Consider the following 22,605-nt stretch of genomic DNA (forward strand, 5'->3'; position numbering starts at 1 on the left):
TTGGAGGGATGTCAGAATATGATTAGGGGCTGGGAAACATCTTTCAGGGACCTGAATCAGGTGTTTGGGTGACCTAGTGCAGTTCTGAGGATCTCGGGGGAATTTTGGTCAGGGTTTGAGGTCCTTAGGTGGCTGTGGGCATCTGCATAGAGGGGTTGGTTGAAACTATCTGGGTTCCTGGGGCACACTTTTTGTGTTTTGGGCATAAAGCAGGTTTGGGGTCTTCAGGAGCATTAGGACAGGGTGTGTGGCTTTCCTTGTTTCCGGGAGCTTTTGTGGCAGGGTTCAGGGCCCTGTGGTAGGATTTTGGGGAGGTCTCTAGGGGTCCTGAAGTGAGGTGTGTGTGGGGGGCTGGGACGGATTTGGGGCTCTTTGAGGAAAACTGTTCAGGGTACGGGGTCTCTCTGAACCAGTAAGTATGGCACAGAGTTTGAGGATATTTAAAGTTTGTTGAAAGCTTTGGGGCAGTGTTTTTGGCCCCCATGGCAAGGTCTGGGAGATGTCTGGGTCCCTGGGCAGGATTGGGAAACACTGGGGATACTTCCACTGTGTGTGTGTGTGGGGGGGAGGGTATAAATGGGGCCTTGCAGCAAGTTTTAGGGTATTTTTGGCCCCTGGGACAGAGGCTGAGGTGTTTGGGGGCATTTACGCAGGGAAGGGATGAGGGGGGGGAAGCCGCAGAGTGTCAGGGAACCTTTCAGGTGCCCTGAAGTGGGGGTTGGGAGTGTTGAGGCCCCCAAAGCAAGGGGGGCACTGGCACTGGCACGGGGCCTGCGCTGCGGCCTGCGCCTGGCGCTGCAGGGTGAGGGGCATTGCACCTGCACCTGGCGCTGCTTGGGGTGAGCGCTGAGGGAGGGTCAGTGCGCTTGCGCTTGGCATGAGTTAACCTGAGGGCAGGGAGGCAGTGCGCATGCACTTTACGGTGCTCACGCGCAGAGAGGCTTGTGCTGCTGCTCCTCCGCAGACCCAAGTCTTGCTGTTTCTCCTCTCCTTGTCTCCATACCCTGTGGCGTAGCAGCACCCTGACCCGGGCTAGTAGCAGATGACAGCCTTTGTACTGAGTCTGCAGGGTGACTGAGGTGTGGCTGGCCAGCCTTCCGCTGCCTCAGCTTTTCCTTGGCCTGCCTGGAGCTGTGCTTTCACTTTTCTTGGTGCTTTTGCTGCGGATCAGGTGGCTGTGGCTCTGCTGTTTTGCTTATCCTGGTAGGGCACAACCATAGCAGATAGCATACAGGTGCATACAGATGGCTGTAAAAACTCGTTATTCAGTGTAGAGAACATATTTAGGACACTACCACAAAGCTGATACCAAGAGCAAAGGACAGTACAGACCTCAGGAAAGCAGAAGCCCAAGAAGTGAGGGCAGACAGTACAGTGAAGAGATGGCCAAGCCAGCAATAGGGTGCAGGCTGGCCCTGAAAACAAGGGCTAGAAACATCTCACTACGGATTAGTTATAGAACTGCAGGCCTGCTCTGGGCAAAATCAACTTCTGTGTGGGTGGACAAACAAACAAACAGACAGACAAATAGCACCTGACAGAAGTAAGAAGAAACCACATCCAATGTGGATATAAGAAGGAGCTGCTTTTCAAGGGAAAAGGTTGTCTCATCTCAATTTGGTGAAAATCAAGCAGAATTGTATATGGTATTCTCACCAAAAGCAGAAAATAATCTACTCCACTGTCTACTGTGAGAATGACTACAAAATGAAGGAGTGCTTCCTTCATTTGCTTTTCTGGAAGCAGTGGTTCTGTTTTTTTCAGCTGCAAATTCCAGTGTTCAGAAATAACTACCCACTGTGTATGTGGGATCCAGCCCTTTCTGCTTGCTAAGCTGTTAAGTGTGAGTGGCCAAGAGTCCTGTATGACACCCAGCCTCAGGTGCTGAGCTTCAGGGCATTGTGCATGCTTCTCACAGGACCTCAGCCTTAAGAGTTTGGCATTATTATCTCTCAGACTTTTTCAGTGGCAGCACAGAAGAAAGTAGAAGAAACAAGAGGGAGGAGTAGCAATGCAGGACAAGCTCCCTCCCTTTATTTCTTTCCTTGTTAGCAGCCTGTGAGCAGGGAACCCCTTACCCAGGCCCTGCTCTGATGACCAAGCCCGTGTGAGGAATGAGCCCAGCAAGGAACCAGACTCTGTCTAAGAAGTGAAATAAGACACTTGCACTTTGTAGCACCAGTACCTTGCCTGGGTTTTAAAAGAGAAAGCTGGGTTTTGGTTTATCCTTAGTCCCTGGGTGCCTGGCCTGCCAGGATCCCTGTGCTGCAGGTGGTCATCACTGCCCACAGCTTGACTTGATGGCACCAGGCCTGGTCACCAGATTGCCTCTCCCCATGCACATGATACAAAAATCCCCCATACATACCTGTCTACCATTGCATCCCAGGACCAGGTTCTGAAACCGTGATTTTCAGTAAGGTTTCTAGCTCCAGGGTGTGTATTTGGTAACAAGACACTCTCACTTCTGCCACCTGATATTCATAGAATCATGGGACCACAGAACTGCTTTGGGTTAGAGGGGATCTTAAAGACCATCCAGTTCCAACCCCCCTGTCATGGGCAGGGACACCTCCCACCAGACCAGCTCAAGGCCCCATCCAACCTGGCCTTGAACACCTCCAGAGATGGAGCATCCACAGCTTCTCTGGGCAACCTGTGCCAGTGCCTCACCACCTTCTGAGCAAAGAATTTCTTTCTAACATCTAATCTAAATCTTCCTTATTTTAGTTTAAAACTATTCCCCCTTAGAATCATAGAAGGGACCCACAAGGAACATCAAGTCCAACTCCCTTTGTTCAGTCTTTGTCTGCCAGAGCATAAAGTTGCTCTCAATCTTTTTTACAAGCCCCCTTTAAGAACTGAAAAGCTGCAATTAGGTCACCCCTGAGGCTTCTCCAGGCTGAACATCCCCACCTCCCTCAGCCTTTCTTCACAGGAGAGGTGCTCCAGCCCTTTGATCATCTTCATGAATCTCATCTGGACACACTCTAACAGGTCCATGTACTTCTTGTGCTAGGGGCCCCAGACCTGGACGCAGCACTCCAAGTGGGGCCTCACAAGGGCAGAGCAGAGGTGGACAATCGCCTTCCTCCCCTGCTGGCCACCCCTCTGTTGATGCAGCCCAGGACGCAGTTGGCCTTCTGGGCTGCAAGCACACACTGCTGGCTCATGTTGAGCTTCTCATCCACCAGAACCCCCAAGTCCTTCTCTGCTGGGCTGCTCTCACTGAGCTCTTCTCCCGGCCTGTCCTCATGTCTGGGATTGCTCCGACCCAGGTGCAGCACCTTGCATGTGGACTTGTTGAACCTGGGCACCCCTTGGCTGCAAACCTCTCTCTGGGAGCAGCTGAAGAGCTGCAGGCCTGCAGCTGAGCAGCACAGCACGCGCTTTCAGGGGGAGCAAAGCAGTGGTGCCGGGCACCTGGGGAGGGAAGCACCAAGACGAACAGCTCAGCCCTCCTGGCAAAGGGCGGCATCGCCGTGCCCCAATGCCACCAGACCTCATAGCGGGCATGCGAGGACGCGGTGGGCACAGCAGCAGGAAGAGGGGGAGACGGTGGCAGGGGTGGGGATGGCAACTCCAAATAAATTGTTAGCTACACTGAGACTTTTTATATTTATAAAATGGCTTTATTTTCTACGTTGTACAGATTTATTTCCTGAGGGCCTTCCGGTGCTCCTAGGTGCCGGCATGTGCCCCGTCTGCTGGCGGGGCCCTGTTTTTGCCAGCTCCTGGGGCACTGTCCTAGTGTTGCCGGCGGGGTGGCCTCTTCTTGGCTGGCGGTGCAGAGGCCTGGGAGGTGGGGGCCCTCCTCTTCGGGGCTCGCCGGGGCCCCCTTTGTGGACGGTCCCTGCTCTGCTGTGCTGTGGAGGGCCCCGCCGCAGCCTCCGGTGGCTCCTCCTGGGGCTCTTCTTGGTTCCTGGGGACAGGAACCGGGCTGGATGGGGGGTGGCCGGGACCCCCTTGAAGGGCAGCAGTGGAGGTGCCTGGGAGGTCCTCCGCGTTGGTTCCACTGGGGCTGCTGGAGGGCTCTGGGCTGTGGGCAGGAGTCCCTGCTGGGGAGGCTGCAGGGCCTGGGGCTGCTGCGGGGTTGCCCTCCTGTTCCCCAGCAGCACGGGAGCTCCCCAGGCCCAGCAGGCGGTGGGCCTCCCTGCTGCATCGCTGCACGGTGATGTCGATGAGACGCTGCACAAAGCTGCGTGCGTGGCTTTGCAGGGAGGTGCGTATGAGCAGGGTCAGGGCCGCCTGGTCGAGGCCAAGGAAGCACAGGCTGGAGATGACCAAGTTCAGCGCTGCGGTGGCTTCCCTGCCATCAGCCCCCAAGAGTCGTCCCAGCTCCTGGCACAGCCAGGGCAGCAGGAGCTGCAGCATCTCTGGGTGCAGGCGGAAGAGGGAGGCCCAGATGTAGGGGTGGAGGCCGCCCACAGGAGCTGTAGGCACTGGTCCTGCAGCCTGTGGTCGGGAGGCTGCTGGGCGACGGAGTCGGCGTGTGGCTGGGCGGCCGGGAACTCTCTCTGCGTGCTGGGCGATGAGCAGTGCCTCTGCAGGTGGTGGGATGACGAGCTCCTCGAAGCTGTCATCGGCCCGCACCGAGTGCACGATGGAGCTGACTCTCCTCTTGCAGAGGGGGCACTCGGGCTTGTTGTCCACCCACTGCTGGATGCATCGGAAGCAAAACTGGTGGAGACATGGCATCACATAGCTGGCGTTGTCCCAGGTGTCAAGGCAAATGGGGCAGCGACTGTCCAGCGCCATGGCCATGCTCTCCAGCTGCGGCAGTGGGCTGGGTGGAGCAGGGGATGAGGGGCTGCTCCTCCTCACTGGCGCTGCAGCAGCAGGTGTCACCCTGCAAAAGGCAGAGAAGAGGCCATGGTCATCGGCTGATGTGGGGGCTGCTGGAAGAGCTGTGCAGCTCCCTCAGGGAGGAAACCCTTCCAGCTGCCCAGGGGGAGGTGTCCCTGCAGTGCTCACCTCTGCTGCTGCGAGCGCTCCTCTTGGGTCTCCCGACGGCGCAAATGAAGCAGGGCCGCGGGAGAAGCTCTGATGGCTCTGGGAAGGGCACTGAGAACTGCTGCAGCAACTCCCAGAGCACGACACCAGCACCAAGGCCAACCTTGCTCCTCACTCCAGACCTCACGTAAACACTCAGCCGGAGTGCGGGCACTAGCCAGCGGGGTGGGCCTCTGCGCCTGTGTATAAGCAGTGAGGGCCATGCAGTCACAATCCATTGCACACAGACATCACAGCCCATCGCTTGGAGACGCCACCAGCCACCCGTAGGACATATCATAATGGACCATCCTCACCCTGGCAGCTCTCTGGCCCCAGATTCTGAGGACTCCTGTAATGTTCGGGTCCACTCCATGCCCCCCAGCTTTTGTCTTGTCCTTGGCATCGGTGTTCCCCACCAGTCAGGGGGGCCTTGGCTGTGCCTTCCCAGGGCCCCATCCAGGTCACCTTGGCTTCGGCATACATCTTCAAGCACATACAGCAAGAGTGTCCATTCGATAAAAGCTCGGGCCTGCCTTTGAGGCTGCAGCGCACAGTCCCTCCAGTCCTCCTCACGCTCCAGCACTGATGGCCAGCCCTCGTGTCTCCCCTGCTTCCTCCCCCGCTGGCTGGAAGTCAGCCCTCTGCTTGCTCCCAGGGATTTTCTCCGGTCTGTCTTTTCTTACTGGGGAGAGCAGGGGGGATGCTGCCCTCTGCTCAGCACCCATCACGCCTCATCCAGGCACTGCATCCTTTGTAGGGTCACGGGTAGGAAACACACGGGGAAGCTGGAGGGGCCCTGTGGGGAAGCTCTGTGCAGCCAGGGCTGGTTCAGCATGACTCAGAAGAGGTTTAGGGGCACCTAACAGCACGCTCTGGTGCCTTTGGGGAAGGGACCAAGGAAACGGGGCCTGGCTCTTCACAGCAGTGCCTGGTGAGAGAGCGGGGGCAGTGGCATCAGATGAAGCTGGACAGGTTCGGGCTGAATGTAAGGGAAACAAAATCACAAGGATCATTAACCATGGAATCATAGAACGGCTTCGGTTGGAAGGGACCTTAAAGTTCATCTTGTTCTAACCCCCCTGACATAGGCAGGAATGCCACCCACTAGATCACATTTGCCAGAGTCCCATCCAGCCTGTCCTTGAACACCTCCAGGGATGGGGCATCCACAACCTCTCTTGGCAATCTGTTCCAGTGTCTCACCACCCTCTGAGTGGAGAATTTCCTCCTAACATCTAATCTAAATCTCCCCTCTTTCAATTTAAAACCAATAACCCTTGTCCTATAATTATGTACACAAGTAAATAGTCCCTCTCCATGCTTTTTATATGAAAATTATAATTTATATTGTCCTTTGTGAAGCCATGCTGGCTGTCTTAGATCACCTCCGTGTCCTGCATGTGCCTTGACATTGCTTCCAGGAGGATCTGTTCCATGATCTTGCCAGGCACAGAGGTGAGGCTCACCAGTCTGTAGTTCCCCAGGTCCTCCTTTCTACCCTTTTTAAAAATGACAGTGGTGTTTCCCTTTTTCCAGTCACCAGGGACTTCACCTGACTGCCAGGACTTTCCAAATACAATGGAGAGAGTCTTGGCAGCTCCACCAGCCAGTTCCCTCAGGACCCTGGGATGCGTGGCACCCAGACCTGTACCTGTCCAGTTTCATCAGGGGGTCTCCAACCTGCTCTTTGCTTACAGTGGGAGGGACTTTGCTCCCCCAGCCCTCGCCTAGAGGGTCAGGGACTGGAGAGATGTGGGAAATGACCGTCAGTGAAGGCTGAGGCAGAGTGGTTGCTGAGTACCTCAGCCTTCTCCATGCCTGTCATTACCATTTCTCCCTCCTCATCCATCAGAGGAGGTATGCTCTCCTTGGCCTTTCTTTTTTGAGCAATGTACCTGTGGAATCCCTCCTTGTTATTCTTTGCATCCCTTGCCAGGCTTAGTTCCATCTGTGCCTTGGCTTCCTGATCCCATCCCTGCACATCCAAACAGCATCCCTGTACTCTTCAGCCATCCTGTTTTTCTGCCCTCCCTTCTTGCTTTCTTACACAGGGGGAGGGAGAGCTCTAGTGCTCTAAGAAAAGCACCCTGAAGAGTTGCCAGCTCTGTTCAGCTCCTTTGTCCCTAAGGCAGTGGTCCAGGGAATCTCATCCACTAAGTCTTTAAATGGTTCCAAGTTTGAGTATTGTTAAATGATGGAGCAGAAAAGCAATCCAGATATTCCCAGGGATTCACTTTTAGGCTAATTTTGTAAATTGAGGAGATGAGGAGCACAGAAAGTAGCTGGACCATAAAGCCCCAGGATCCTGGCTGCCGCTGTGTGTGCCCAGCAGCACCCTGCACCCTCCCAACCCTCATCAAGCTGCCTGTCTTTGCTGCCCACCTCCCCATGCAGTCCCGGGGGCTCATCTCCTCCCTGCCCACCCCAGAGACCAGGAGCCTGTATTTGCAGCTCCTCTAACACACAGAGGGTCTTTCCTGCCCCCTCAGAGCCCACAAGCAGGTGATACCCCCACACTCTCATTTTCAGGATTTTCAGGCAGCTGTGCCTGGATCACAGGGTGAAGATGTCATATGTGGTGGCTCTAAATGTGGAAGGGATGTGATGCTCCACAGCTGTGTTTTTATGTCTTGTTGAGGCTTGAGGGTACCTAGCCCAGGGTCAGGATGATGCTGGGGCTGTCCTCTTCGAGCCAGAGGGAGCTGCCTTTTCTGCTTCTGCTTTTCCTCCAAGCTCTGGGAGCCCCCAGGGACCTGAGTTAATGCAGGGCCTGCCTGCTTGCCCCCTCCAGCCACAGCATAAGACCTCTTAGGGGTCAAGAAGTACAAGTTGATTGGCAGGTAATTGCAGGTAATTAATAAAACGGTAAATGACTTTGATTCTAGTTGTTTGTAAGCCATGTGAGTTGAGCACTGTTACCATGAGAGAGCAGAGGAATCAGAATTAGGGACCAGCCCTGGGGAGGGGTGACAGCCCAGTTAGCATCTTCTCGTGGAGCAGCATGAGAGATTAGAGTTACCCCGGGGAGAACATGTGCCCTGGCCTGTAACCATGATTCTGTGAATTTTGGCTTGGCTTAGGCGGGGGCTTTGAAGGGTTGTGTTTGTGACCAGGCATGTGTTAGTTTACATCTCCAAGTGATCAGCACTCAAGGACCAGGTTGGTATCTTTATGCACAAGGAAGACCTCTCATTCCACAGTGGTTGTCCCCAAAATCTGTATTGTCTAAGGCTGCTTGTTAAACGCATGGTTTTCTGTCCTGAGATATGGAGTCACTGAAAAAGGAATAGACGAGGAAGCCCATGATGAAAACAGGTGAAATCAATCATCTAAGATTACCTGATAGCATAGCTTTTGGCCAACTTATTGCTCAGCTTCAAGTGCTAAAATAAGCCACAGATTCATGACACCATCAGGAAACACCTCGCAGCCTCTTTGGGAGGTGATGTGCTGCACATTTGCACCATTCACCCCATTCAGCAACTCAAAAGTTAGTTACGAAGTTGTGAGAAAGGAAATTTGGCTTTGTCCAAAGTAGTAGTTAGAATCCAAATATGCTTCTGGAGTCCCAGCTAGACCAACAGTGCTGGTTGCCTCTCTTTGAGTAGCAAAAATTCTTTTTCTTCCACCTGCATGAGCAGAATTGGGATTGCTCAGTATGTTGCATTGCAAAGGAATGCCTTCCCTCCAGTTGCTAACGCAGGGAAAAATGCACTGTGATCCATTCAGCATTCAGACTTTTTTTTTTTTTATGTCATGGTTCAAAAAACTGTCTCGTTACTCAGCAGTCTGATGGAAATGGAATTTGGATTTCAACTCTCTCTGGATTTGACCCCTACACATGCTGTTTTTTTCCCCTTTTGAGGGGTTGCTGTAAACAACCATACAAGAGCATTGTCCAGAGTGCATGGTTACTCCTGCTGTGGCACTATTGTGTAACTGGAGAGTCCGTGACATGCTGAAACTTGGTTTTAAATAGTCTTATGAAAAATCAAGGCTGCCCATCTGGTACATTTGCCTGCAGGCAGAGCGAATGCCCTCTTCTCTCATGACTCTCGCAATTTATAGGCATTTTGAGTTCAGCTGGTGCTGGATGTACGTGAAAGTAGTGACTTAAACTAAATAGGGTCTGTCAAAGCAAGTGATTATTCTTCAAAGGAGGCAAGTAAACCACAGGAATCAGTCAAATTACAATTTTCTAATTAAGACTTCTGAGAACGTTTGTATGGAAAACTGCCTTTCAGTGGCTCCATCAGCCCTTCATTTTTATTTGTCTTCCACCTTGCAGTTCACAGATGATCCAGATTGGTATAGCTTCTTAGAACCAAGAAGTGGGACACTCTAAAATGTCTTGCAGAGTAAAGGGGAAATGACAGGATGTCTCTGAACTAGACTCAGTGGAGGAAGAGGAAGAAGTTTCTGAAGTTTCTGATCATAGGGTGTTTTACAACAAATAATACAATTATTTAATTACAATAATATTAATATTTATAATTAATAATAATTAATATTAATAATACTATACAATAATAACAAACAAACAATAATCCTCATTGTGTTTACAGGAAAAATCTCCAGAGGAAGTAGACCGTGAATCTACAATGGGTAAAATACCTAAGGCTGAGCTAATAAGCAATTAGTGACACCCAGTTTTACTGATGTGGCTTCTTGTGTTTGCTTTACATGGAATGTGAGAGGATCAGCAGTGACTTTAGTGTCAATGGGTATTGCCTTCACCATTTTTATTTTCATTTTTTTCCTTTTTATGACAGCATTCTGCATGGTTTACCAAACTGCTAATATTGCAATTGGCCTACTGGATAAAACTAGATAAAGCTGCTTATCAACACATTGCATTTAGTTTTAAAAATAGACATTATGAATATCCTTGTGGCAAGGTCTTCCTTTTCTAGGGGGAGTTTACTAGTAATCTTGGATGTAATTCCCTGCAATCTTTTGTCCCTCCTTCACACAGACTCTGCACTGACAGCCGGCCCAGTGGCGTGGTCTCAGCATGCTTGGAGCAAACACACAGCCAGGTGCTGGGCTAGTGAAGATCCCACTGAGTGTCTATTGCTGTACAAAGCTGTGCTTAGGGCAAAGAAAACTTACAGAAATATACAAAACGTATATATAATTCTTCAATGTATGCAATGTACAACACTCTTCAGTGCAGAATGCCAGGCATATCCCCTTTACAGAACGGGTCCCCCCTCTGGGGCAGCCTGCTCATCCTGAATGCTAAATGAGTTTCGGGAAGCACAGCCCGGCAGCGGAGAGTCCTGCCTGCGAGCAGTGGTAGCACTCAGGGCCTGAGCAGCGGCGGCACTCACGGCCTACTCGCTGCTGGCACGGCTGGCCCTGCCGTGGGCACCGGCACCCATGGGTGCACAGTTGCCAGTGCACCACAGAAGTCACGGCTCTGAGCAGCAGCGGGTGGTGAAATGCTGTGGTTTCTTCTTTCTCTGAGATTGTATTGCTACACAGTCTCATTTAAAGCACCTCATATGTGGGGAAAGAGGGGGTGGTTTTCCTAGGCTGAAGACACGCACAGGCCTGGGGTCTCACATGGAGCAGTAGCAGTACACCATCTGCTCAGCTCAGCCCTGTGGCTGCTCCCGTGTGGGCCCTCTCCATGGAGTACAGTCCTTCAGGAACAGACTGCTCCAGTGTGGGACCCCACAGGCCACAGTTCCTGCCACAAGCCTGCTCCTGGCAGGGCTCTCCGTGGGCTGCGGCTTTCTTCAGACCACATCCACCTGCACCAGTGAGGGGTTCTTCGTGGGCTGCAGCGTGATCTGCTCAAAGAGAGTCCTCCGTGGCCCACAAGGGGGAGATCTGCTCAAAGACAGTCCTCCATGGCTCACAAGGGGATAACCTGCTCAGCCATGGTCTTCTCCACCGGCTACAGGCGAATCTTTGCTCTGATGCTTGGAGTGCTTCCTGCCCTCCTTCTTCACTGACCTTGGTGTCTGCAAGGTTGTTTCGCTCGTATTTTTCTCACTCCTCTATCACAGAAGCTGTGCCGTGTTCTTTTCCCTTTCTTAACTATGTTATCACATAGTTAATATAAGGGACACGATTTAGTGGGTGATGGTGGTGGTAGGACGATGGTTGGACCAGATGATCTTGGAGTTCTTTTCAAACATTAATGATTCTGTGATTCTATGGTCACAGAGGTGCCACCAGTGTCACTGATGCACTTGACTTTGGCCAGTGGCAGGTCCATTTTGGAGCTGGGTGGAACTGGCTCTTGTCCAACACAGGGGCAGACACGTCTCTTGTCACAGAGGCCACCTCTTTAGCTCCCCATGCTGTCAATTGCCACATAAACCCAGTACAGCATGTTGGCTTTGCTGCACATGAAGAGCCACTTGTGCCAACTCCAAAATCTCATACCTCTAACGTAGCATCTTGTTAGAAGACCTGATGCATCAGAGTCTCCTGCAGTCACTAGTAGTTGTCTGAAACAGGGACAATGACACATTCAAATGTAAGAATATCCATTGCCGGGACCCTGGTGTCTCTGGGCTAAGAGGGACAAACATGTATGTGGATTAAGAAAACACAGGACCTTTGAGGAAATCTTACATGTCTTCAGGTAGGGCAGAAGTTTGTGTCAGAACAGAGATGGGGACGAGAGCAGTGGAGTGATGTGATGAACTGGAACAGCTAGAACTAAAGTGTCTACCCAGCTATTCTGGTTTCTTATATATATAAAAGTATATATATATATATATATTTCCTCCTGCACAGTAGGAATCTCAAGTCATTTTAAAGTGTCTAAATAAGTGCAGCCAGAGAAGAAACAGCAATGATGTGTGTGTCCAGATGGACAACCTGAGAAAGGATCAAGATCTACCCTGACTGTGCACCCTTGAGGTGAAAAAGGAACAGAGCACATCTACATCTGCCCTTGTCTTGCTGTCAGGGCCTGCCTATATATTTTCCTCTCTTTTACAAAGATGCTTGTCCTCAGGCAAGCATTCAAGGATGCTTTCATTATTACCTGAAAGACTGCAGGGTGTACTTTGCCAAACCTGTGTCTCAGCAGCACTGCCAATGTAAGCAGCCCTTTGTCTTCATCCTACAACTACTCTGTCTTCCTCCTCAGAAGAATTCTGCTGCTAATCAATTTGAATAAATAAACAAATAAATACATACATAAATAAATACATAAATAAAAAGCAACTATGTATGTTTCAGCCAGTCTCCCCACAACCATAGCTTCTCCTATGAACAGGACCAAGAAGGCAGGGGTGTTACCTAAGGTAAGGTGTAAGGGGTGTTAGGTAAGGATGAGGCAGAAAGCCTCTTTCCTCTCCTCCCCACTAACTCCTGTGCTGCGGTGTGCAGCTGAACACTCCTGGCACCACAATGACACCTCTTCTGTCCTCCTCCTTCTCTAAACCCAGAGATGTTCAAGGGACATGCAGTTAGCCATTTCTCCCCACAGGTCTGCACAGAGAGCAAGTGTCAGTATTCGAGCTTTAGGTGCTCCCAGGCTGCTCTCCACAGTGTGTGCCTGCCCATGCAGGTGGGAGTACCCCCAGGGCTGGCTCCACATGTCACACCCCTTCTGGCAGCCCCGCGAGCTTCAGGGCGAGCTGTTTGTGGCATTGATGGGGAGGCTGTTTCATCAGGGTAGAGGGTGCAATCCCAGAGGTTCCACTTCTGGCACTGCCAAATGACATGACTGCTTCTCTATTTACTGCTTTCCTTCCCTGCCATCACAAAGGTTCATGCTTCTTTCCTACTTATTTTCAAGCTGATGCCTTGTTTGTGTCAAAAGTGTTTTTGTGAATCCTCAGTTACTGTTTAATCCAGCTAATGGTCACCTGCCTCTTTAGCACAGTCACTCTGGGGCCTCTCAGCACAGTTTTGTATATCCTATTCACACACACACTGTTCAAATTACACCCCTTTCTAATCAGGTGCTATTTTCCATGCCATTTTGCAAAAATATACGCATATGCATCCTCACACCTCTCTGTTCCTCTTGCAGAGCATCTAAACCTCAAAGGCACCTTCTCCAGTACTGACATGTTTCCTCCCCACACACTCCTCAAAGTGCATGCCATCAGCTTCCCCACTTGTAGCACTAAAAGTCTACAAGACTCACACTTCATGTTCTTTCTTTACCAGTTGTAACCTGTTAGACTTCTTTGATTTGAAGTTTATCTCCTAATAGCAGCAGCAACTTTTTTGCAGACTGCATTGCATTACTTGATACGATGCATTTGTAGACTCCTTGTTCACAACACTACAAAATTTTATTTACCTTTTCTTTACCCTATTTTAGTTCCCTAACTGGATTGCCAGTTTAATCCGTGCCTTAGAACAAAATGTGCTCTCTCATTCCCCCCTCCCCCCCCCTTTTTTAAATTATTATTAAATTATTATTATTATTTATTTATTTTTTATTTTAGTACAGTTTTGAGTCTGTAAAAAATGTCTGAGTTTTGTCTTCTCTGTCTGGGAAAAGTGTACTCTGCTCTGGGAATGTGTGCTTTGATTCATTTCAGAAGAATTTCTCAGCAAATGTTGAAGGTTATTATTAGGAACATACCATATTATTTTGTTTAATCTATTTTATCTCCTTTTCAGAGCACAGTTCATTATCTTTGAACTATCAATTGTTTGTCCCCTCAATTTTCTGTCCATATTAAAATGTGAAGGTTGCAGTTTTTTGTAATTCTCTGCATCAAGTTTCCTCCTGTGAAAGGTCTTTCCTACACCAATCAGCATTATGGAATTACCGGCTCATCCATCCCCACATATGACCTTTAGCTTCAGCCTTATCTGTGGCATTACAAAAGTGACTGGAATGACCAAAAAGCAGCTGTTCTGATTCCTGAGGCCTGGCAGGAGCTGTCCTATCCCCTGCAAAATTCTGGCTTTAGCCTGGGTCTTGCCAGGTCATACATGGTGCCAGTTGCATTAGGGTTCACCAGTGGGGACATCTCAAAGGCTCAGATTTTAAGAACAGCTCAGATGATGAACTCAAATCAACCTAAATCAAATATACTTTGGATTCTCTAAAATGTGGTGGAGGCAATATCTGCCTTATCTGTGAGGCTGCTCAGAAGAAGAGGATCTCAGCACCAACTGTGCTGAGAAAGAAGAACATTACATCTTCAGAATTTCCTCTCCTTTAGTTAAACAACAGCTTTGGTTCTTGTTCCGCAAGACTCTTTACAATGCCACTGCCAAAAATGCAACCTCTTTCATACTGACCCAGCATTATTGCCGGGCTGTTAGACAAGCACTGCCAAGGACCAGACATCCTGCCCAGGGCTTTCTACAGATGCTCAACAACTTTCTAGATATAGGAGATAATCCCACATGTTAGCTCTATCCATGCATGAAAATGGCCTGGATTTACAGACTGAGATCTTTTGCTGATTGCTAACTCCATCAAAGGAAGAGTTAAGAGTGTAGCTATGACTGTACCATCAGACATTGCTCCATTTTTCCTCTTGGGAAACGCAAAGACAACTGTCCATGGAGAGAAAGCATCCTTTCAAATACAAGGAAGCTATTTACATCCTCAAGCTCTTCACTGTCCTTTCTCTTTCTCTTCATTTCTCATCCCTGGCTGCATGAGAGCTTTTTCCAGGGAGGACACAGTCACACTTTTCCTTTGATATTGTAGTGTCAAAAGTTGCTGCCAGAAATATCACTGTGACGGCCTGAATGTGTTTTGAACACAATCCTTAGCCCCACCTTCAGAAGACCTCTTGCCTGGGTGTGTTGTTCTCAGGATATTTTCCTGCTACAGATGTCTCTGTTTGCACACTTACTTGCAGGCTCAGGAAAGGCTGGGCTGGCTAGCTTTGGGCCTCACTAGTGGACAGGTGTGATCAGACAGCCTGTTCTTCACTCTGACATTTGGCAAGCCCCAGAGCATTAGACAATAACAGTGAGAGGAATTTTTGTAAATAAAGAGCTGAAGTCTGACTTTATGGAGAAATTGCATGACCTGAAGAGCATGCTGATGACAGTCAATGATATAACTCTGTGGTTAGTGCAGGCTGCACAAAGATGTACAGGCACTGACAGAATGAGAGCAGGATGCATACATCGCCCAGGCCATAAAGTCACAGCATCCTGCTGGCTGGTAGGGACCTCTGAAGGTCAACAAATCCAATGCTTTGCTCAGAGTGCCCACGTAACTGTTGTGTTGTGAAGAATGACCTCTTTTCAAAACTATTTCTCAGGGCAGTGCAAAGTCCTACATCATGGAGAAAAAAACACATGAACTAGTATTTGCCAGGGCCACCAAGCTGAAAGATGTCTTTGCGGAAAAGGATGCAGATATCCTGCTGGATAAGAAGTTGTACATGAACCAGCAATGTGACCTTGCTCTAGTGAAGACTAATGGTATTCTGGGCTGCACTAGTAAGCATGTTGCCAGCAGGTTGAAGGAGGTGATCCTTCCCCTCTCCTCAGCACTGCTGGAGCCATACCTGGAATTCTGTGTCCAGTTCTGGGGTGCGCAGTACAAGAGAGACCTACACGTACTGGAAAGAGTCCAATGTGGGGCCATCAAGATGGTCAAGGGACTGGAGCACATCTATTGTGAGGAGAGGCTGAGGGAGTTGGGACTGTTCAGCCTGGAGAAGAGGAGGCTCCAGGGGCATCTTATCGATGGCAATAAATGCCTGAGGGGATGGTGCAAAGATAATGCAGCCAGACTCTTTTCAGTGATGCTCAGTGACAGAACAAGGGGCAATGGGCATGAACTGAAACACAGGCTGGCCACATTCCCCACAATGTCCTGTTGGGTCCCACAGAACACTTGGTAGAGAGCAGGCTATGGGTCTCTGAGGGTTTTGCAGGGACAGGAGTGTCCCTCTTAGGTTTCTGAACCAAGGCCAGGTCCTGGCCAGGTGTGCCCAGCGCGCATGAAAGACATGAAACCTCTCAGTGCTACCAACAGTCCTGGATGGAGAGACTGCTTTGGAGCTGTGCTGCAGAGCAGCAGCAGCAATGGAGCATGTGCAGGCTCTGAAAGCCCCTGGGGAAGCCTGGAAGAGGAGAGGTCTGGCCACCAGCCATGGAAGGTGAGGAGGTGAAGCTGGTGCTGCTGTCCAGGGAACCTGAAGCATGGGCACTGGTCATCCTGTGGTCTGTATTTCTGTGGGCTGACAAACACTGTTGGAGGAATTGGGCAATAGAGTGCATCCTCCTTCCTGTCCCAAAAAGGCACTGCCATGGTCTCCCAGACCAAACAAGCTGGACAGGGAAAAGGCGCCACCTTCTTCCCAAGTGCTGCTCCGATTGCTCAGGGCAGGCAGAGACCCTGGGGCTGAGCAGCACTGTGTGACCCCATCACCCTGCAGACACTGACTAGGGGATGCTGGGCCCCACTCAGCTCACATCTGAGCTGGGACCCAAGCACTACGTCCATCCCAGCCCAAGGGTCAGCAGGAACTGAACACAAAAAGCTGCCAGGAAAAGTGACGGTGTCCTGTGGTGTCTCCATGGTGGTATCTGGGTGCAACCCCTTTCAGCAAATGGAGACCCAAAGCTTGGGTCAGGAAGCAGCCATGTGTCTTTGCCTTGTGGGTAGCACAAAATCCCTAAGAGCAAGCCAAGTGTTGCTTTTGAGCTCACATGGGGGAGAGATCAGAGACAATACCAAGTTGGGTGGAGCTGTTGACTCCACTGAGGATGGGGAGGCCTTGCAGAGAGATCTTGACAAATGTTGTTGTTGGCTATCACCAACAATATGAAGTTTAACAAGAGTAAGTGCCAGATTCTGCACTTGGGAAGGGGCAACTCTGGCTATACATACAGTCTGGGGGACAAGATGCTAGAGAGCAGCCCCAAAGAAAGGGATCTGAGGGTTTTGATCGACAGCAAGCTGTTAACCCAGGACAGTGGTCACGGCACAGAGCCTGACAGAGTTCAAGAAGTGTTAGGACAGTGTTCTCAGACACAGTCTGATTTTATTTTATCTTTTTTTGGGGTAGTCCTTTGGGGACTAGGAGTTGCACTCAATGATCCTTGTGGGTCCCTTCCACCTCAGACATTCTATGATACAAACATCTGGAGGCCACTCTCTTCTTTTAGACTCACTGCAGCACAATGTATTCTTTTAGAAAGGCAACATCAACTAACCCCTGAATACCAATCTGCCTGTAACACTCTTATGGAAAAGGGCCACACAATCCAATAACTAATTTATTCTTTAATCGTTTAGATCACCTTCATAGAATCGTAGAATCTTGGGTTGGAAGGGATATTAAAGATCATCTAATTCCCCTCCTTTGTCTCGCCATGATCAGGGACACCTCCCACCAGACCAGGTTGCTCAAAGACCCATACAACCTGGCCTTGAACACTTCCAGAGACGGGGCATCCAGAGCTTCTTTGGGCAACTCGTCCAAGTGCCTCACTGCCCACAGAGTAAAAAATGTCTTCCTTACATCTATTGTAGATCTACCCTCTGTTATGAAGTCTGCCTGGAGCCTTCTCTTCTCCAGGCTGAACATCCCCAACTCCCTCAGCCTGTCTCCGTAGGAAGGGTGCTCCAGACCCTTCATCAACTCTGTGGCCTCCTCTGGATTCATTCTAATACATCCATTTCCTTCTTGTGTTGGGGGCCTCAGAGCTGAACGCAGCGCTCCAGGTCGGGTCTCACGAGAGCAGAACAGAGGGGGACAATCACCTCCCCAGCCCTGCTGGCCACACTGCTTTTGATGCAGCCAGGATACGGTTGGCTTTCTGGGCTGCAAGCACCCAGTGTTGGCTCATGTTCAGCTTCTTGCCAACCAACACCCTCAGGTCCTTCTCCTCAGGGCTGCTCGCAATCCATTCTCTGCCCAAGCTCTCTTTATCCTTGCATTGACCCAGCTCATATTCAAGTCCTTGCACTTGGCCTTGTTGAAACCCATGATGTTCACACAGGCCTACCTCTCACCCCTATCCAGGTACTTCTGGATGGCATCCCTTCCCTCCAGCTTGTCATCCCTTCCCACACAGCTTGTTGGCATCAGCAAACTTGCTGAGGGTGCACTCAATCCCACTGTTCATGGCACCGACAAAGATGTTAAATGGCACCGGTGCCATATTTGCAAGCAGCACAAAGTGTATTTCCTCCTGCTCTGGACAGAATCACGTAGGGCCAAGAGGCCTAAGCTTTGGAGGTCTCTTCAGATCTCCTGGATCTTAGGTGCAAGTCTGAGCTGCTTGACAGATGTGCCTTTTGTACACTTGACAATCTGCCAGTGGTTGTGGTCATCACACAACATTTCTGCTTCACTGGCAGTTTTTCCATCTCCTTGGCTGGGTCACCAGTTGCTCCAGCATGTAGCTTCTAGTCAGCAACAGGCCTCAGTTGCCCCTTCCTTTAGTCACACTCTTGTCTGCCTTTGTGTTCGTCTGTGCTTTTATTTCCCTGATTGGGCGTCCTGAGAAGCTGCACACAGGTGTGCTGTGATCTCAATGAAGCTCTAGTGTGGGTGCCACCAATACCTGCCTTCCTCATGGGGCTTTCTCTGCCAGTCCTTCCAGAGGCTTCCACACACAGCTGTTACCTTTTATGTTTCCTAGCAATCACCAGAGCCCAGAACCGCTCCCACTGCAAGAGGCTTGAGGAGGTCTCTACTCCACCCCACTGGCTCGGCACGTGGTCGGCACTGAAGTTAGACCTGGAGGCTCGGGGTCGTGCTCACTCAGGTCTTGAAATCCTCTGAGCCCCGGGGCCCCACAGCCTTGCTGGACAGCCACTCCCTCCAATGCTTAATGATCCTTGTGATTTTGTTTCCCTTATATCCAGCCTGAACCTGTCCAGTTTCACCTGATGCTACTGCCCCCCGCTCTCTCACCAGGCACTGCTGTGAAGAGCCGGGCCCCGTTTCCTTGGTCCCTTCCCCAAAGGCACCAGAGCGTGCTGTTAGGTGCCCCTAAACCTCTTCTGAGTCATGCTGAACCAGCCCTGGCTGCACAGAGCTTCCCCACAGGGCCCCTCCAGCTTCCCCGTGTGTTTCCTACCCGTGACCCTACAAAGGATGCAGTGCCTGGATGAGGCGTGATGGGTGCTGAGCAGAGGGCAGCATCCCCCCTGCTCTCCCCAGTAAGAAAAGACAGACCGGAGAAAATCCCTGGGAGCAAGCAGAGGGCTGACTTCCAGCCAGCGGGGGAGGAAGCAGGGGAGACACGAGGGCTGGCCATCAGTGCTGGAGCGTGAGGAGGACTGGAGGGACTGTGCGCTGCAGCCTCAAAGGCAGGCCCGAGCTTTTATCGAATGGACACTCTTGCTGTATGTGCTTGAAGATGTATGCCGGAGCCAAGGTGACCTGGATTGGGCCCCGGGAAGGCACAGCCAAGGCCCCCCTGACTGGTGGGGAACACCGATGCCAAGGACAAGACAAAAGCTGGGGGGCATGGAGTGGACACGAACATTACAGGAGTCCTCAGAATCTGGGGCCAGAGAGCTGTCGGGGTGAGGATGGTCCATTATGATATGTCCTACGGGTGGCTGGTGGCGTCTCCAAGCGATGGACTGTGATGTCTGTGTGCAATGGATTGTGACTGCATGGCCCTCACTGCTTATACGCAGGCGCAGAGGCCCACCCCACTGGCTAGAGCCCGCACTCCGGCTGAGCGTTTACGTGAGGTCTGGAGTGAGGAGCAAGGTTGGCCTTGGTGCTGGTGTCGTGCTCTGGGAGTTGCTGCAGCAGTTCTCAGTGCCCTTCCCAGAGCCATCAGAGCTTCTCCCGCGGCCCTGCTTCATTTGCGCCGTCGGGAGACCCAAGAGGAGCGCTCGCAGCAGCAGAGGTGAGCACTGCAGGGACACCTCCCCCTGGGCAGCTGGAAGGGTTTCCTCCCTGAGGGAGCTGCACAGCTCTTCCAGCAGCCCCCACATCAGCCGATGACCATGGCCTCTTCTCTGCCTTTTGCAGGGTGACACCTGCTGCTGCAGCGCCAGTGAGGAGGAGCAGCCCCTCATCCCCTGCTCCACCCAGCCCACTGCCGCAGCTGGAGAGCATGGCCATGGCGCTGGACAGTCGCTGCCCCATTTGCCTTGACACCTGGGACAACGCCAGCTATGTGATGCCATGTCTCCACCAGTTTTGCTTCCGATGCATCCAGCAGTGGGTGGACAACAAGCCCGAGTGCCCCCTCTGCAAGAGGAGAGTCAGCTCCATCGTGCACTCGGTGCGGGCCGATGACAGCTTCGAGGAGCTCGTCATCCCACCACCTGCAGAGGCACTGCTCATCGCCCAGCACGCAGAGAGAGTTCCCGGCCGCCCAGCCACACGCCGACTCCGTCGCCCAGCAGCCTCCCGACCACAGGCTGCAGGACCAGTGCCTACAGCTCCTGTGGGCGGCCTCCACCCCTACATCTGGGCCTCCCTCTTCCGCCTGCACCCAGAGATGCTGCAGCTCCTGCTGCCCTGGCTGTGCCAGGAGCTGGGACGACTCTTGGGGGCTGATGGCAGGGAAGCCACCGCAGCGCTGAACTTGGTCATCTCCAGCCTGTGCTTCCTTGGCCTCGACCAGGCGGCCCTGACCCTGCTCATACGCACCTCCCTGCAAAGCCACGCACGCAGCTTTGTGCAGCGTCTCATCGACATCACCGTGCAGCGATGCAGCAGGGAGGCCCACCGCCTGCTGGGCCTGGGGAGCTCCCGTGCTGCTGGGGAACAGGAGGGCAACCCCGCAGCAGCCCCAGGCCCTGCAGCCTCCCCAGCAGGGACTCCTGCCCACAGCCCAGAGCCCTCCAGCAGCCCCAGTGGAACCAACGCGGAGGACCTCCCAGGCACCTCCACTGCTGCCCTTCAAGGGGGTCCCGGCCACCCCCCATCCAGCCCGGTTCCTGTCCCCAGGAACCAAGAAGAGCCCCAGGAGGAGCCACCGGAGGCTGCGGCGGGGCCCTCCACAGCACAGCAGAGCAGGGACCGTCCACAAAGGGGGCCCCGGCAAGCCCCGAAGAGGAGGGCCCCCACCTCCCAGGCCTCTGCACCGCCAGCCAAGAAGAGGCCACCCCGCCGGCAACACTAGGACAGTGCCCCAGGAGCTGGCAAAAACAGGGCCCCGCCAGCAGACGGGGCACATGCCGGCACCTAGGAGCACCGGAAGGCCCTCAGGAAATAAATCTGTACAACGTAGAAAATAAAGCCATTTTATAAATATAAAAAGTCTCAGTGTAGCTAACAATTTATTTGGAGTTGCCATCCCCACCCCTGCCACCGTCTCCCCCTCTTCCTGCTGCTGTGCCCACCGCGTCCTCGCATGCCCGCTATGAGGTCTGGTGGCATTGGGGCACGGCGATGCCGCCCTTTGCCAGGAGGGCTGAGCTGTTCGTCTTGGTGCTTCCCTCCCCAGGTGCCCGGCACCACTGCTTTGCTCCCCCTGAAAGCGCGTGCTGTGCTGCTCAGCTGCAGGCCTGCAGCTCTTCAGCTGCTCCCAGAGAGAGGTTTGCAGCCAAGGGGTGACTGGGGCCAGCCCGTGCCCATGCCCATCGCCCCAGGCCTGGCCTCCTGCTCAGCGCCCCCTGTGCCCCTGCGCCTCGGGGCTCTGCCCTCCTGCCAGCCTGCCCTGCTGGGCACGGCCTGGCCATGGTGGCGCCCAGATCCCCGGTGTGCAGAGTCATGGCCTGGTGCTGCTGCTGGCTGCAGGAAGCCAGGGCTGTGCCCTGCCCACACAGGAACCCCGAGCAGGTCAACAGGGGGAAAGGCAGATCTCTGCACCTGGTGAGGAACAGCCCCAGGCACCAGCAGTTGCTGGGGTTGCCCAGCCAGAGAATAGCTTTGCAAAGAACTTCCTGGAGTACTAGTGGACCCCACATCGAATATGAGCCACAAATCAGCCCTTGCTACAGGGAATGCTAATCGTGTCCTGGGTTGCATTAAGCAAAGCATTGCCAACAGGTTAAGGGAGGCTATCCTTCCCCTCTGCCCAGCACTCCACACTTAAGTACTGTGTCCAGTACTGGACTCCCCAGTGTGAGATATGGTCACACTGGGTGTTGTCAACATAGGGCCACTTAGGTGATGAAGAGCCTGGAGCACCCCTCCTCTGAGGAAAGGCTGAGAGAGCTGGGACTGTTCAGCCTGCAGAAAACAAAACTCGGGGGGATCTGATCAACATCAGTAAATACCTGAAAGTAATGTGCAGAATGGGTGGAGCCAGGTTCTTTTTAGTGGTGCCCAGTGCCAGGGCAGTATGCAATGGGCGAAAACAGGAACTCAAGAGGTTCCTCTTGCATGTCAGCAAGAACTTGGTGATCTTCAAGGTCTTTTTCCAGACTCGATGATTCTATGAACTTCTTTACTGTGCCAGTGACCCAGCACTTGCACAGGTTGCCCAGAGAGGCTGTGGAGTCTCCCTCCTTCAAAACTCATCTGGATATGATACTCAGCAACATGGTCTGGGTGGTCCTGATTGGGCAGGGATTTTTTACCTGATGACCTCCAGAGATCCCTTCCAACCTCAATTCAAAAGGATCAATTCTTTGATCCTTTTACTCTCTGACAAATCCCATCCTAGTTACAGGTGTAGCACTAAGGGGTAGGCTGTGTTTTGTGTAAGTCATTCAGTACCAGCAGAGAGCTTAGTGAATAGGTGAGGTCTTTAATTAAGGCAGGCCCTGGAGGC

General features: G+C 52.1%; 2 protein-coding genes across 2 annotated transcripts; one reads left to right on the forward strand and one right to left on the reverse strand.

The window, feature by feature from the left end:
• Positions 1-3,677: 3,677 nt before the first annotated feature.
• On the reverse strand, positions 3,678-5,972 carry LOC136788948 (E3 ubiquitin-protein ligase Topors-like). The gene is made up of 2 exons (XM_066988071.1): positions 4,975-5,972; positions 3,678-4,849 (listed from the first exon to the last, which is right to left on the reverse strand). The coding sequence occupies exons 1-2, from the start codon at positions 5,229-5,231 to the stop codon at positions 3,748-3,750; spliced, it is 1,359 nt and encodes a 452-aa protein (XP_066844172.1). The 5' UTR covers positions 5,232-5,972; the 3' UTR covers positions 3,678-3,747.
• Positions 5,973-18,706: 12,734 nt separating this feature from the next.
• Positions 18,707-21,089, forward strand: LOC136789023 (E3 ubiquitin-protein ligase Topors-like). Its single transcript, XM_066988282.1, has 2 exons — positions 18,707-19,782; positions 19,908-21,089. The coding sequence occupies exons 1-2, from the start codon at positions 19,526-19,528 to the stop codon at positions 21,007-21,009; spliced, it is 1,359 nt and encodes a 452-aa protein (XP_066844383.1). The 5' UTR covers positions 18,707-19,525; the 3' UTR covers positions 21,010-21,089.
• Positions 21,090-22,605: the final 1,516 nt, after the last annotated feature.

The sequence above is a fragment of the Anser cygnoides genome, chromosome Z (genome assembly GCF_040182565.1).
Source record: "Anser cygnoides isolate HZ-2024a breed goose chromosome Z, Taihu_goose_T2T_genome, whole genome shotgun sequence".
Taxonomy (NCBI): domain Eukaryota; kingdom Metazoa; phylum Chordata; class Aves; order Anseriformes; family Anatidae; genus Anser; species Anser cygnoides.